General features: G+C 31.8%; 1 protein-coding gene across 4 annotated transcripts; it reads right to left on the minus strand.

Moving 5' to 3' along the window:
• Positions 1 to 4,513: 4,513 nt before the first annotated feature.
• Positions 4,514 to 8,086, minus strand: LOC123215106 (UPF0481 protein At3g47200-like). 4 transcript variants are annotated; one of them, XM_044635168.1, is made up of 3 exons: positions 7,960 to 8,086; positions 7,830 to 7,875; positions 4,514 to 5,955 (listed from the first exon to the last, which is right to left on the minus strand). In XM_044635168.1, the coding sequence occupies exons 1-3, from the start codon at positions 7,961 to 7,963 to the stop codon at positions 4,665 to 4,667; spliced, it is 1,341 nt and encodes a 446-aa protein (XP_044491103.1). In that variant the 5' UTR covers positions 7,964 to 8,086; the 3' UTR covers positions 4,514 to 4,664. The 4 variants fall into 4 exon arrangements, with proteins under 4 accessions (XP_044491103.1, XP_044491128.1, XP_044491119.1 ...); XM_044635193.1 differs by having other exon boundaries at positions 4,514 to 5,950; positions 7,960 to 8,033; XM_044635184.1 differs by lacking the exons at positions 7,830 to 7,875; positions 7,960 to 8,086 and adding an exon at positions 6,791 to 7,292.
• Positions 8,087 to 14,866: the final 6,780 nt, after the last annotated feature.

Below are 14,866 nucleotides of genomic sequence, written 5' to 3' on the forward strand. Positions count from 1 at the left end.
TATATATATTTATTTATTTATTTATTTATTTAATTAATGCGATACATTATCAAAAATATGTTTTTAAAAATATGATAATATTATCATTATTTTAATATTTTTTTCATAAATTAATTGGTTAAAATCAATATAATATTTCAAATATAAAATATTTTAACTGACTATTATACCAAATATAATATAGTATATAACTGAAGTTCAAATCATAGTCTCAAAACTCTCAAATACAATACATAAACAAAATTCAATTATAGTCTTTTTAATACTTAACATGTTGTCAAAAAACAATTAAAAAAAAGGACAATGACAATGCGATTGTTAAATATAAATATGTGTTTTATATGTTTTGAGTATAAAAGTAAAATGAAATATGTTTAAAATAATAAAATACGATGAACATATATAGTACTCATATTTGGTAACTAGAGTCCGTGTAACATATAGTGAGTAGACATATCTATAACATATAGATCGACCTTCAATATGATAGATACACCACTGCCCATAAAATATACTTGGTAAATGAGTGAATTGCTTGTGGATAGGCTTGGATATGATCCGAGTCGGCTCGATTTTGAAAGTCGATTTGGTTTGATTTAGCTTGGCTCAAATTCGTTTAATTAAAATTCGAGTCAAACTCTAGCTAAAAGATTTGACTCGTTTTTTAATTATAACCGAACTTGAGCTAAAAGGTGTTCAACTCGATTTAGCTTGATTGAAGAATACCTTAGTGTAGTTTCTTGTACAGATACTCTTGCTCTAGTTACAAGGGACTCCATTGTCACCACAGTAAGAACTCTATTAAATTATCTTCAAACTTACATTTCACATTTTCATATTCTCTAGATTTTATTTATGTCTTTCATCATCTAAATAAAGATGTCATTTTTTAAATGTTTCAACTAGATATTGCAATGGGACGACCTCCAATTTTTAATATGGTCTGGATATAATCCGAATTGGTTCGGTTTTAAAAGTTGATTCGGCTCAATTTAGGTTGGTCCAAGTTCTTTTGATTCGTCTTTGTCTTCGTCTTCATCTCCGATCGAAGATGACCGGAGAGGCTATAGAGAGAGATCGGAGGAGAGATAAGAGGGGAAGTGAGGACGGTCGATGGCCGGGGAAGGAGAGATCAGTGCCGGAGGAAGAGGAACAAACCCTAGGGGAGTTTTTGTCACTTTTCAAACCTTAGGTTGAGGGGAAAATATAAGTTTTTAAATATGGGAGAGAAAAATATGATAAAATTTTAATTTTTTACTAAATGACGATTCTACCTCTAACGTTAATTGAAATTTTTAACAGAAATTTGATTGTTGGTGGGTGTTTAGGTTTTTGAAAGTTGGTGGGTGGAAATTTGGAAATTCACTATACGCTGGGTTGGAGTAAGTCTTTTGGCCTATTGCAAATAAGCAATGGTTTTTCGGTCGGGTCAATTATTGTCATGTGGGAGTGGGAGCTGTTGGTCGGGGAAATGCAAATTTCATGGTGATTGATTGGGGTTGCTGCTTTACCTTCATGTGGTAAGATAGGTGGTTTTGCTTTTGCTTTTGCTTGTGAGTGGCCATCGTTTTGGTAGTGGTTAGCACTGGTGGTCAGTGGGTTGGATATGGAGATGCTGAAGCGATTTGGATGATTGCTTGATGATTTTGTAGTGGCTTTGGATATGACAGGCGCTGCCTCAAGGTCTGAGCAGCAGCTCGTCTCCCTTTCCGATATGATATTTTTACGGCGACAGATTAAATTAACAATTTTTGGGTCAGTTTAACCAACAGTCAATAATTATACAAATGCCTGGAAATCTAAAGTGCCGCTCTCAAACTTTTAAAAACCTAAACACTCGTTCATAAACAAATTTTTAGTTAGGATTCAAAGGAAAAATCGTCATTTAACAATAACATTTAAAAAAATAAAATTTTATATTAATTTACTCTTTTAATTTGAAAAACTAACAATTTTCCTCCAAAATTAAGTTTTGAAATGTATCATTCCTCCTTTACCTAGGGTTTCAATTTTCGTCGATGATTTTCCGACAAACGATGGCCAATCTCTGTCCCTCTTGACAATGTCTTTCCCTTCAACGCTTTCCCTCCAACCAACGATGTTTGAATTCAATAAAATTCAGATGAAATCCAGACTAAGTAGCGAAACTCTTCATCTCGGCTTTCATCATCACAAAGAATTTCGACTCTTCTTCTAGATTTTGTCAAATCCATATATTGTCGATCAGAGGAAAAGCATCTGAGGGAGAGAGATCACCCATTGTTCGCTGGCACAAATTGAAACCCTAGATAAGAGAAAATGTCACATTTTAAAACTTAATTTTGGGAGGAAAAATTGTTAGTTTTTAAAATTAAGGAGGTAAAATGATATAAACTTTTATTTTTTTTAAATATTATCATTAAGTGACAATATTACCCTTAATCATAATAGAAAATTTTAACAGAAATTTACTTATAAATAAGTGTTTGAGTTTTTAAAAATTAAAGAATAAGATTTTGAAATTTTATTATACTTACGTGAAAATAAGTCTTTTGACCTTATACAAATTACAGTCAAACATCTTAAAAAATGTCAAGATTGTCAGTATCACTCACTTTTGAACAATTTGAGTGTCTTAACACTATTTACCACATCAATTCTAACTCTCATTAATCGATTTTTAATTAAACAATATGTAATCAAACAAGAAACTTAAATAAATGGAGATCTAAAGTCATCTATTTGATTATTATGCTGTTAGTATTAATGATTTAAAAGATTTTAAATGAAAAATTTGTTGAAATTGGGCATGAAAGAATGGGATAGATGTAATTCAGTCCAATAGAAGTATTCATTTCTATTAGACTATATTTTCCAATATAGGTTTCAATAATAGTGGCAAAATGATATTTTTCATAATAGGGGATTAAACATATTTTACCCTTAATTAAGAACCCTAAATCATAATCTGTGAACACTCAACTTTAAATTGGAACCCTAAATCCTAAATATAGACAGCAAGCACTGTCAGATGCTTTAAACTATTGTATTGGGTTTTTGGTTGAATAACACTTGTGGAAATTTGACAAGTTCGAATAGGTAATCTATTTATGAGACATACAAATGTTTGAAAAGCTGACCATCAACAGGATAAATTCACCCGAGCTAGTGATAGTAACACTAGACCAGTTTCGACTATTAATGTTTTGTTTATGTCTTACCATTTTGTTGATGTATATGTGGACAGAGATGCCTAAAGTTGATTCTGTTTCTTTCTAATTAAGGTAAAAAGAAAACTCTAATTTTTATGAATTAGCTTCTGAATTTGGAACAAGACATGAATTTTTATGATAATTTCCATACTGACAATCAACAAAGACTGTTGTTTTGTATCTTCATATTATCAATGGAAAACTATAGTTCTTTGAATACTTTTTTTAGAACTAAGCTACTTGGATATCCAACCCTTTTGCGCCAACTAGGGAAATCCACTTTGTTTGTTTGAAAAAAATTTCTTTGTAAGAGATTTATTTTTTATGCTTGAAATTGATGCAAGCACAAAAGATGCAATTGTTTTGAAATTAGATGATGTGGACAAATGATATAGTCCATCTCTAAGCAGTTCTCAAATTAGTATTGTCTTGGATTCATTGTCTTTAATAAGACGATACTCAGAATTAAACTCCAACTATGACATTATTGTTTCAAGTAGTTTCGAAACGTTAAGAAGATTTTTTGTAATTTTTGGAACACAAAGTATATGTTTCAGATGCAAATATTCATTTAAACAATGAAGAGGGAAAAGAAAAAGAACACACAACAGAATAGAAAACACTCCCCACTACTAACTTGAAGTTGTTGTTTCCTGGTGTAATTAATTTTTACATCAAGTATATTTACAGTTAGGGTTATATGATCTGTTAATAATATTGAATCCATGTAGTAGTTAAGGTCTGTAACAATGGTTGAATTGGCTAAGAATGTTATAGGATTTGTGGTACTTGTGGCTTTATGTCTTAAGCTGGATGAGTAAGGAGTAGTAGTATTGTTGGTTGGATACATTACTTGGGCAAAAGAGTAGTTGGTTTCATCAATAGATAATTGATTATGAGAATTAAGAGTTGCTTGAAGTTCATAATATTTGTTGAAATTGCGAATGTAGAGTGAAGTTTAAGAGTGAAACTGTTTGTTTGGATAAGGTGTGGATGACTGTGATTTAGTGACCTCAATAGATAAGTTGTTTTGCATGAGTGAACCATGTGTTTCACCAGTACGGGTAATATCAAACCAATGATAACATTGCAGAGCAATGCGACCGGTTTTTCCACGCACTTTGACACACTACCTTATGATAGCAATTTACTACCAGTTAACTTGACACTGGAAAACTACCAAATTGCAGTAAAATTGAGACACAGCAGGTCCAAAACTAATGTGTTTTCTTAAGTGTGCATGTATAAGAAGAGAAGTGGAAAGATTTGCCATTTTGACATTAGTCAGAAGGCGTTGATACCATGAAAGACTTAGGAATGGCTGAGAGAGAGAAATGAACATAAAATTTTTATTACTGGAATGATATCATGATCTGATATGATTTTTACATAACACAAATTATTAAATGTTTTTTCTTAGAATGAGAATTAACAGGATAACAAGAAACAGAAAGAGTAGTGATGATTCAATAATCAACACCCGTTTGATTTAAGCTGCACTTGGAGAACAGAATACACAGCTTGTAGAACAGTGAGCAGAATCAGGAAAATAGCGGCAAAGACTGAAATGACAGACCAAGGAGTGTTAAAATAATTCTGCTTCAGAATTGCCCTCCACTTGTTGTATCTTTTCTCGCAATACTCTATCAAATCTTCACAAAGCTTCGAAAAATAGAAGTTCTGTGGATTCAGAGTACTCCCGCCTGAAAGGCTGTTGATAAGCTTCGATAGTCCCTCTTTATCCGGCAGCCAATTCTCAATAATCTGGTTCTCCACAAGTAGTTCCACATCTTTGGGCGTATTCACAAGCTGATGAATGATGAAAACATAATCATTGATATAATTGTCAGTGCAATGCCGCTGTTCAAAGGCGATCATATTTCGAAACAACGATTCAGTTTCAAGCTGGACCTTCATTTGCGGAATATGCAAAGTGCCCCTTTCGAATTTTATGTCGAATGACTCATTGCTTTGGCTCAATTTGAATTTGACTCCAGCTTGATGAAGCTGTGTCACGCTTGGCGCTGTTATAACCCTTTTTTCTCTCGGGCGAGGCGGCTGTTCCGATGGCAGATGACAAATTCTCAAAAAATCAGTGAAATGTTTCACTTCTTCCTTACAATCCGCCAACTTTTTTAATTTCCCATTTACTGCCTCCAAACTCTCGAAGAATTTGTAAGCAAGATAGATGATTGTTGGGTAGTAAGTCTCTTCAGGGATAGTGCTAACAACGTCGTTCAGGTTGAGAAATTCGTCAAGAATAAAGAATGGAATTTGATTCTCAAGCAACCACATATCATACCAAATGTCTTGTATCAAAAACGGCTGCTTAAAAATGTGATCTTGCTTCTCATTTTTCAGTGTCGGGTAGGTGTTCCTCAACAAGACTTCAATGATGAAGATGGAGTCCAGCAGGATCATTTCAACAAATGTTTTGCGATCCATTGGTATTTCTTCAGAATAACAGCTTCGTATTCTCGCTTCCATATCAACTGTGATTAAGTTAGCAAGCTCCTCCAATTTTATTTTCGTTCGATCGAGAAACTCCTTCAGGTATCTCTGTTTTTCTACTTCCATGAACTTCAATTTTTCCTTGCCACGGTGGAAAGGACCGATGGAGACTACCTGAGGCGTGTAAGCTCTTTCACTTATGTTACTTAGACGCTCCGGAACTCTGTAGATGCAACAACTCGAGGGGGAGGTGAATGAAGTCAGCTTGGATAACTTATTGTCAAGATCTGCCAACAGCATTTTGTTTTCTTTCCTGACAAGAATTCTCAACAGATTAGCTTTTAGCTGTATCAAAGAGGAGAGTTACGAAAGATATACAACAATAGAATACATTTTGAGTACAAATACCATACAGTTAAATAATATCAATAACCAAAGATATAATTTGAAAATCAAGTAATTGAATTATCTAATAATATTTTATAGTTGGACTGAACTGATTGATAAAAATAAATTTAAAAGATTATAATTTGGATAAAAAACACTAACGTGGACCTTAAGGTTTATTAAATAGATTAAATAACTATTCTCACCCAAGTTTCAGTGTAAACTCAACTTCTTATTCGTTAACTATTGAAAATTCAAATACCAATCCATCCATTAAATTTTATTATTATTGTCAAGGTAAAATTGTTATTTATTAAAATATTTAAAAAAATAAAAATTTATCATATTTTCTTCTCTTAAGTTTACAAATCTAATAAATTTTTTGTACATAAGGTTTAAAAAATCAACATTTTCCCCTAAGATTTTTCAAACCACCATTGCTGCCGGTCAAAGACAACAACAGTGACGTTTCCCTCTCTCTTGGCTTCTCTCTCAGTCATGCTCCATTTTCAACCATCATTGGCCGATGAAACCTATTGATGAAGACAAATCATCGTCTCTTTGTTGGTCAATTTCCTCAATCGGTAACAACAAAAAATGGAGCAGAACTGAGAGAGAAGCTGAGAGGGAGAGAGAACACTGTCGTCGCTATCATCTTCGATCGCTAGCAGCATGCTGCAAAAACCTTAGGGGAAAATGTACTTACAGTTCATTTTGATGATAAATATGGGGAAGGAGCGTTGGGTTCCGAACGTATATACTAGATACAGTTCACTCAACGATTGCCTTTGGGTTCCGAACTCCATATGGGGAAGGAGCGTTGTTGTTTGCGGGTACCGTCTTGCTCAACTCCTTGGATATCTATCGACCCAATTGGAGACCCCTTTGGATTTTCCACAAACATCTGGTGTGCACAGAAGCACGCTAGTGAATCTACGAAGAGAAAGAAGAATAGAAGAGAACAAGAATATGAAGCGTCCTCTTCTCCTGCCAGAAAGAGAAAGCGTAGAAAGGCCTGAGTTGTCTCTTGGTTTTTCCAAAAACAACCAACCGTCAGAGTTTGGCGACTGAGACAAATAAATTGCAGAAAACAAAGAGCGGGATTGATGGGAAAGACGTGAATTCTGTTACTGGATATGATAATGCTCTTAGTAAAACAGGCAAATGGGGGAGTCGGATCGGGTTAAAACGGACGTAGGTAAAAACCCTTCATTGGATAAATGAGAATGTGAGATCAAGTGAGAATGTGAGATCAATTAAGAAATAAAATTTTTTATTTTTTAAAAATAATGCGGGTTACTCGTGGGTATATGCCGCCTACCTACAAAAAACAATTGTTTTGTGGATACAGGTCTAAACAAGTATTAATACTCACAAATGGTCATGAGCGAACCATCCAGTTTCTCAAGTTTAATTCTCTGTGGGGATGGATACGAAGGAAGGAGGAATATAATAAAATTTATTTTTTTAATATTATTAATTAAATAAATTATATTATTAATATTAATAGATTTTATTAATTTTAATAAGTGATAAGTGAATATTTATATTTTTAAAAAGGGTCAAAAGACTTATTCCCATTTAAAGTATAGTAAACTTTAAAAAATTGGAGGTATGAGTTTGAACTTTTACTATGCCTTGAGTGAGAATAAGTCTTTTGGCCTATACTAGATATTTAAGCTCTAAACCCCTTCTCTAGCTAGCAAGGTAGCATAATTTATAGCAAACCTAATTAAATTTATATCATAAAAATGTAAAAATTTTCTGACAAATGAGATGAGAATGAGAATGCATACTTACATGTGGGTACTGTCTGGGATATCTATCAAAACTTCCTGATCTTTACCTGGATTCGGAGAAATTTAGTGTGTATTTTCAAGTAAAGATAAACAATGAAAAAAAAAAAAAGCAAAATAAAAAAATTGCATACTCATAGTGTCTCGATGGCCAACTGCTTCAGATCTCTTACAAGAAGTATTCCTTTTCTTGGGAATTAGGACATGTGAACTAGTAAACTAATTTTGACCCTTAAATAGAACTTCCTTTCCTCAACATTTTGTTTTGTTTCTCTCAATTCTCAATCGGCACTTTAATTTTTTGCCCCGAATTCAACACCTTGGAAGCCATTAATTTCATTGGTCCAAGTCAAAAGCTGAAGTATTACCCAATCAATGACAGATTTTTTGAACCTTTTTATGAGAAATATATTTGTTTGTTAAAAGATTTTTTTAACCCAAAATTTCGCTTTTCATCAGTATTCTTTTTATTTGTCTTTTCCTCTTATTTTTTTATTTTCAATTTTCAAAAGTTTGAGGGGTACAAAATTTTTAAAAATATTTGGGGTGTTAAAGAAAATTTTCAAAGATATTTTAGAAATTCAAAAATGTTTGGGGGTGTTTTGAAGTTTGTTGTAGCGATAGACTTCTTTGAATGAATTGTAACTGGAGGGTGCGGTAAAATATTTCACAAAATAATAAGAATGTAAGAGAAATATGTATACAGAAAGCAATTGGCGAAGTCTTCTTGCCCATTTCTAACGGCATGCATGAGGGTAACGTCAAATCAATAATTGATACGCACTTTGAAAGTTATGGCAGAAGTCTTCCAACGTGTTTCTCAGTGTGTGAATATTCCACATGTTAATCACGTTCGCATGGCCCATTTGGAAAATAATACTTGGACTTTGAATAATTGCCAGTCAACAAAAAAATCTGAAACTAAGAATGTGTAATATAATTTGAGATAAAATAAAAATTGCCTCTACACTGAATTTTTAAAAATAAGTAATTTAATTAAAACGGCAAAAAGCTCTTCAATAACTATATCTTATTAGTAATTAAAATAGGCCAAATGACTATTTCCCACCTAAGGTTTGATGTTTTTTCAAGTTTCCACCCTTTAACTATGGAAACACCAAACACCCACCCATGACCAGTTGGATTTAATAAAACCCTAACGGTGACAAGGGTAAAATCGTTATTTTCTCTATAATATTAAAAATAAACTAAAATAGAATCTATTTTGCCCCCCTAAACTTTGAAAACTAAAATTTTCCCTTAGCCTAAGTTTTAAAAAATCGCAGTTTCACCCTAGGGTTTCTTTTTGAAATCTCCGACGACATCTTCGGCTCCATTGCCGACGGTCTCTCCCTCCCGAAACATCCTCTCCTTCCGACGATCTCTTTCCTCCCATTTGGACGTCCTATCGGAGTCAAAGAAGCCGTGGAAGACGAAGAACTTCGTCGGGGAAGACGAAGAACTTCGTCTTCCCAGTCGTCGTCGTCTTCATCTTCTAACTGCGATCGAGCTTAATCTTCGTCTTCATCTTCCAACTACGATGAAGACAACTGCAATCGTCGTCGTCTTCATTTTCATCTGGGAAGACGATCGTCTTCCTAGACGACGAAGACGATTTCTATCGATCTCGTCTTCGTCGTCTGGGAAGATGATTTCTCTTCTCAAACGACTTCTCTCTGCGTCGGATGAGTAGTGCAAGAGTTTAGGGCGGCCGTCGGTGGAAGAGAAACTGTCGGGAGGGGAAGACGGCCAGTGATGGCGCCGCAGAAAGCGAAAGGGTTTGGAAATAAACCCTAGGGGGGGAAATGCGATATTTTCAAACTTAACTTAGGGAAAAAATGTTAGTTTTTAAACTTTTAGGGGGGAAAATGAGATTAAATTTACCATCGTTAGGGTTTTGTTAAATCTAACCGCCATGAGTGGGTATTTGGTGTTTCCATAGTTAAAGGATGGAAACTTGAGAAATCATCAAACCTTGGGTGGGAAATAGTCGTTTGGCCATTAAAATAACATGAAAGAATTCGTGACATCATAACAGCATAACGGTGACAGTATTGACTCTTCATATTTTGTTTTTTCTATTTAAAACTCTGTATGTTCCTGTGGTTTCATCATTCAAAATGGATTGTCTAATGTGGGCTTATCAAATTTTATGCATTCAATTGTTATTTTTGTGTTCTCACAGTTCTGCAAAACTCTGCTCTCATGGCCAGAGTTATGCGTTGCTCCAATTTAAACAACACTTTTCCTTCATCAATACTTCTTCCTCTAGTTGTGATTATTTTCAACCCTCTTATCCAAAAATAATGTTTTGGAAAGAGGATAAGGATATTCAGTAATATACAAGATCATCAAGAATACCAAAATATGAATCATTTATTGAAAACTAACGGTGTATACAATGTAGAATTTCTGTTATATATATATAGTTTCAAATGAATTAATAAAAAACGTTTGTTGATAGCTCAACTCAACATTGGCGGAAAATAGTTCATCTCTGGGATAATTCAGGTTTGATCTGAATCAGTGGATGCATCATTCCCAATCCCAACCAACCACCTATGGTTTGCAGACAAAATAAGCTGCCGACGCCTCTCATTACGTGGCAGCATGGCTCTCATGATAGAAGGTGTAGACCTGGCCACGGCCGGTTCGGCCCATGAATCGGACTGAAACTAGTCCGGATAAAATCAGAACCGGAACCGGATTGAACCGAAACCGAAACCGAATTTTGACGGTTCGGTTTCGGTTTATATAATTTTAAACCGTAGAACCGCTGGTTCACATCCGACTTATGAATCGGCGGTTTACATTCTTATGAACCGGTATTTATTTTTGATTTTTTTGATTTTTTTCAATTAAAAAAAAAAAGAACCAACGGCTCCTGCATGGGTTCAAAATCTTTTACAGGGAAGGTCCCCTGCATATTTTCTAAATTTTGTTTCACCCCCCTCCTTTTAAAATTTTTTATTTTTATTTTTCCTATATATATCCATTTAATCTCTCAACTCTTCCACACTAAATCCTTCAAACTCTTTCATTTACTCTCATTCTCACCCTTTCAATTCTTAATACTTTCTTAATCTTTCAATCAAATTCTCTCAAATTTAATTAAATTCTTTCTTTATTTTTTATTAATTTCAATTTTAATTTTTATTATATAATTCATAATTAATTATAAAATTTATTCCTATAATTAATTTGATTTATTATTTTTTTATTATCTTTCATAATTAATCATATAATTTATTTATATAATTAAATTTATTTATTATATAAAATTGGATAGTTCAAAAGCTGAATTACGCCAACAAAATATAAAAGTGAACTTCAATGAAGAATCGCTTGATTTAACTACAGATAGTTCGATAAAAAAAAATAATAGTCAAGATAACGGAGGTGAATGATAACACAACATATTTGAGCTTTGTACCAAAATTACTTTTACCAGCTTTATTATTATAGTTGTACGAATCATGTGAAAGCCTATACTATCATTGTCCTTGTTGCATAAGAGTTTGTATTATTATTGTTCTTATTACATTGGAGTCTGCATTATCATGTTTGTAATAACGTCACCATGGGAACAAACAATTTATTTTTATTATTATTGCCATTTTATTTTTTAAAATAAATGATCCATATGCTTCTTCCGGTTAAAAACTCGGCGTCAAATTGTTGTTTATTACATAATTTAGGGACGTTTAATTTCATAACGTTAACTACACGTGTTATTCACGTGCTCGATTACTATTCAAATGCGCTTCATTGGGTCAACCAAACAAACAAACATCATTATTCTCGTCATTTGATGCTAAGGTCCCTCATTTTCTCCTTCTGATTGATGATTAGGCCGTTAATGAATTTTGGTGGACTGGAAAGCAGGTGAATTTTTTATCCTAAATACACCGTACGCCACCTTATTGAATTTTTTCTAGGTGTTCAACGACTAAAACCATTTGCCAAGTGTCCATCAAATTTAAGAAGCGAGAATGGGTTAGAATTTTAGAAATAATCATTCGGCCAATATTTTTTTAACAATTTTATAAAGATTTTAATGATAGCAGAAAGAGGTTGCTAATTTTTATATTTTATAGTAATTGAGAGTGATTTATAGAGCCTGTAATTCTCAACCAGGTCTATTAATTAGATATAATATGATACAAAAAGTATTATGTTAGGATTAAGTTCTTTTTATATAAAATTTATTTTATACTAATCTAACAAGATTTAAAATTAAATCAGATACTGTTAAAATTCATACAAAAGTAATCTGAAATGACTCAAATTGACTCGAATGTTTTGAAAAAATGTTATTTTAATACAATTCGTAAGAAAAAAATTATAAAAATGTCAAAAGACAATATCAAGAGTAGTTGAAATTGTAATTAATTACTTATATTATTTTTTATTTTTTTATTTTATTATTAAGTAGTGAAAATGTGATTTGGTTAGATTATTGATGTGTTTTAAAGGTTTTTGTATGTAATTTTTAGAAAATTCGTAAACAAGACAAAATATTATATTTTGTGTTTTATTAATAGTAGGTTTAAGCAATTTGGTGAAAAAATTAAAATAGCAAAACCACTTTGAAAAGTAAAAATAATAGATAATTTTATGTCAATCTAGGTTAGGCCTAATCAATTCAAATATTTAAGGGTTAGTTTAAGATTAAAAAATTTCGAAATGATTCTAATTCAGATCAAATTAGAGCTAAAAGTTTCTAACATAAAACCTAAATTGACATGATATGAATACAACTAATGATACAAAGTGCTAGATCTAGGTGAATGTACATCAATATATTTGGCCGAGAGTATACCCTTGTTATTTAATAGTTAACATTTTTTTTTTTTGGAAAATTAATGTTGGAAAACAATCACAAGTTATTTTCAAGACCTTGATGATTTCTAGACCTCTTGAATTTTATAAAAAAAAAATAGAGCGTCGGTGGGAATTTCATGCCTTATAATTGGAATTTGGAAAGGCTAAAGGCAACGTAAAAATAACAATAATTGAAGCTTATATTACTATTTTATAATCTTTTAATTCTCTAAATAGCGCCTGCCTCTTCCAAATCTCACTACAATATTCTCTTTCTGACTTTTTTATATTAAAAGAAAAGGTTAATTTTTATTTCTTTATCCGGTGTTCATAAAGAATAGTGGTAGAAATGAAAAATTTTTGAGAAATGAGAAAGATGAGAAATGAGAAATGAAAAAGAAAAAATTTTGAGTTGGTAGAAGAATAGTTACAGCAAAAAAATGGTTTAAACTGAAAGATGAAAGGAAGAAGATGATGGACTTAATACTGGTAGAAGGAAGAATGACAATTGATTTAGTGAAGCTGAGAAATGAGATTTTCTTTTATTTGGGGTCAGTCAAGAAATAAAAAGTTTTATTTTTTAAAATAATGCGCGTTACACGGATATCTATAGGTATACTTAATCTGTCCACCAAAAAAATATATTTTGTAAGAACTAATATAAAAAGGCCAAAGGACTTATTCTCACCTAAAGTATGTTATTTTTTCAAGTTTTTTTTGTTAATTTTGAAAATTCTATTTACCCATCTATAGCCATTTAAATCTATTAGTTTTAAAGATAAAATCATCATTTTATATTTAATATTAAAAATAAACTTAAATTTGATTTTATTTTTAAAAACTAATAATTTTTCTCAAACTCAAGTTTTCAAAAATTGTATTTTTCCCCTAAGGTTTTCAAACTTTTAGATCTAATTTTTCGACAACAACCGACGATATTTAAACATTGTCTCTTTCTCTCCAGTGCGTTCTCTTTTCAGTCGTGCTGCTCTTGAAATCATGAGAGATCGTTGTCAACGAAGACAACGAAGACTCTTTGTCGATGAAGACAAGTGGTTTTTGTTGATCACGACATCTCACGGCGTTGGAAGGAGAACGCATTGAAGAGGAAAAGACAATTCCTAGAGATCATTGGTCATCGTCATAAAAATTGGATCTGAAAGTTTAAAAATCCTAGGGGAAAAATATAGTTTTTGAAAACTTAGGTTGGGAGAAATTGTTAATTTTTAGGGTTTAGGGGAAAAATAATATAACTAACAGATTCAGTTAATTTAAACTGTCTATGAGTAGATAAATGAGATTTTTAAAATTAACTGAGAAAAATTTGAAAAATCAACATACTTTGTGGGGGGAATAAGTCCTTCGGCCATATAAAAACTTAAAACTCGTATCCACGATTTGAATGGATACCCATAGACAATTCATCTAATTTATTAAGTTTAATTCTTTGTGGTGATTGGTGTAGAAGAAAGAATGAGATAAATTTTTATTTTTTTAATATTATTTATTAAATAAATTATATTATTAATATTAAAATTTTTTATTAATTTTAGTAAGTGATGAATGGATATTTAGAATTTTAAAAACTGTAAGTTGAATAGCCTATTGACTTTTATAAATCAATAATTACTAAAGTTTAATACAAAATAACTAAAAGTTATATGTCCAAGATTATTTAATCAATTTAAAGGGAGAGTGAACACCATCACTAGAATTCTTACACTAAACAATAATTTTCGGAAATTTTTTTCTAAAATATTTTGTTTAATTAATTACTTATTTAAAATCCATAAAATTTCCAAATAAATAATAAAAGTGTCCAAAAATTAAATTTGAGAATATATAAATATCAGAAATTCAATTTTGAGCACAACAGGTAAAAACAGGATGAAACCGTGGCTCAGGATTATGCAGACGCCCCATATACACCAAAGGTGTATTGAGTTTTCTCTAAAGGTCACAATGAACCCAATAAAATGGCATTGAATTATATTACCATCTAATTTTATTAAATCAAAATCAAATATTTTTAGCTCACAATTTGACAAATTTCCAACAAGGAAAAGAATGCATGTAATTTAACTAAAGAAATTAATTACCATAGGGCCAAATTTTTTATTAATTCCATAAAAACCCTGTCATTATGGTTATTTAAATTAAAAATCCTATCATAAATGTAAATGAAATAGCTATGATTATTAATTACTTGAACATCAG

The sequence above is a fragment of the Mangifera indica genome, chromosome 1 (assembly GCF_011075055.1).
Source record: "Mangifera indica cultivar Alphonso chromosome 1, CATAS_Mindica_2.1, whole genome shotgun sequence".
NCBI classification, from domain to species: Eukaryota; Viridiplantae; Streptophyta; class Magnoliopsida; order Sapindales; family Anacardiaceae; genus Mangifera; species Mangifera indica.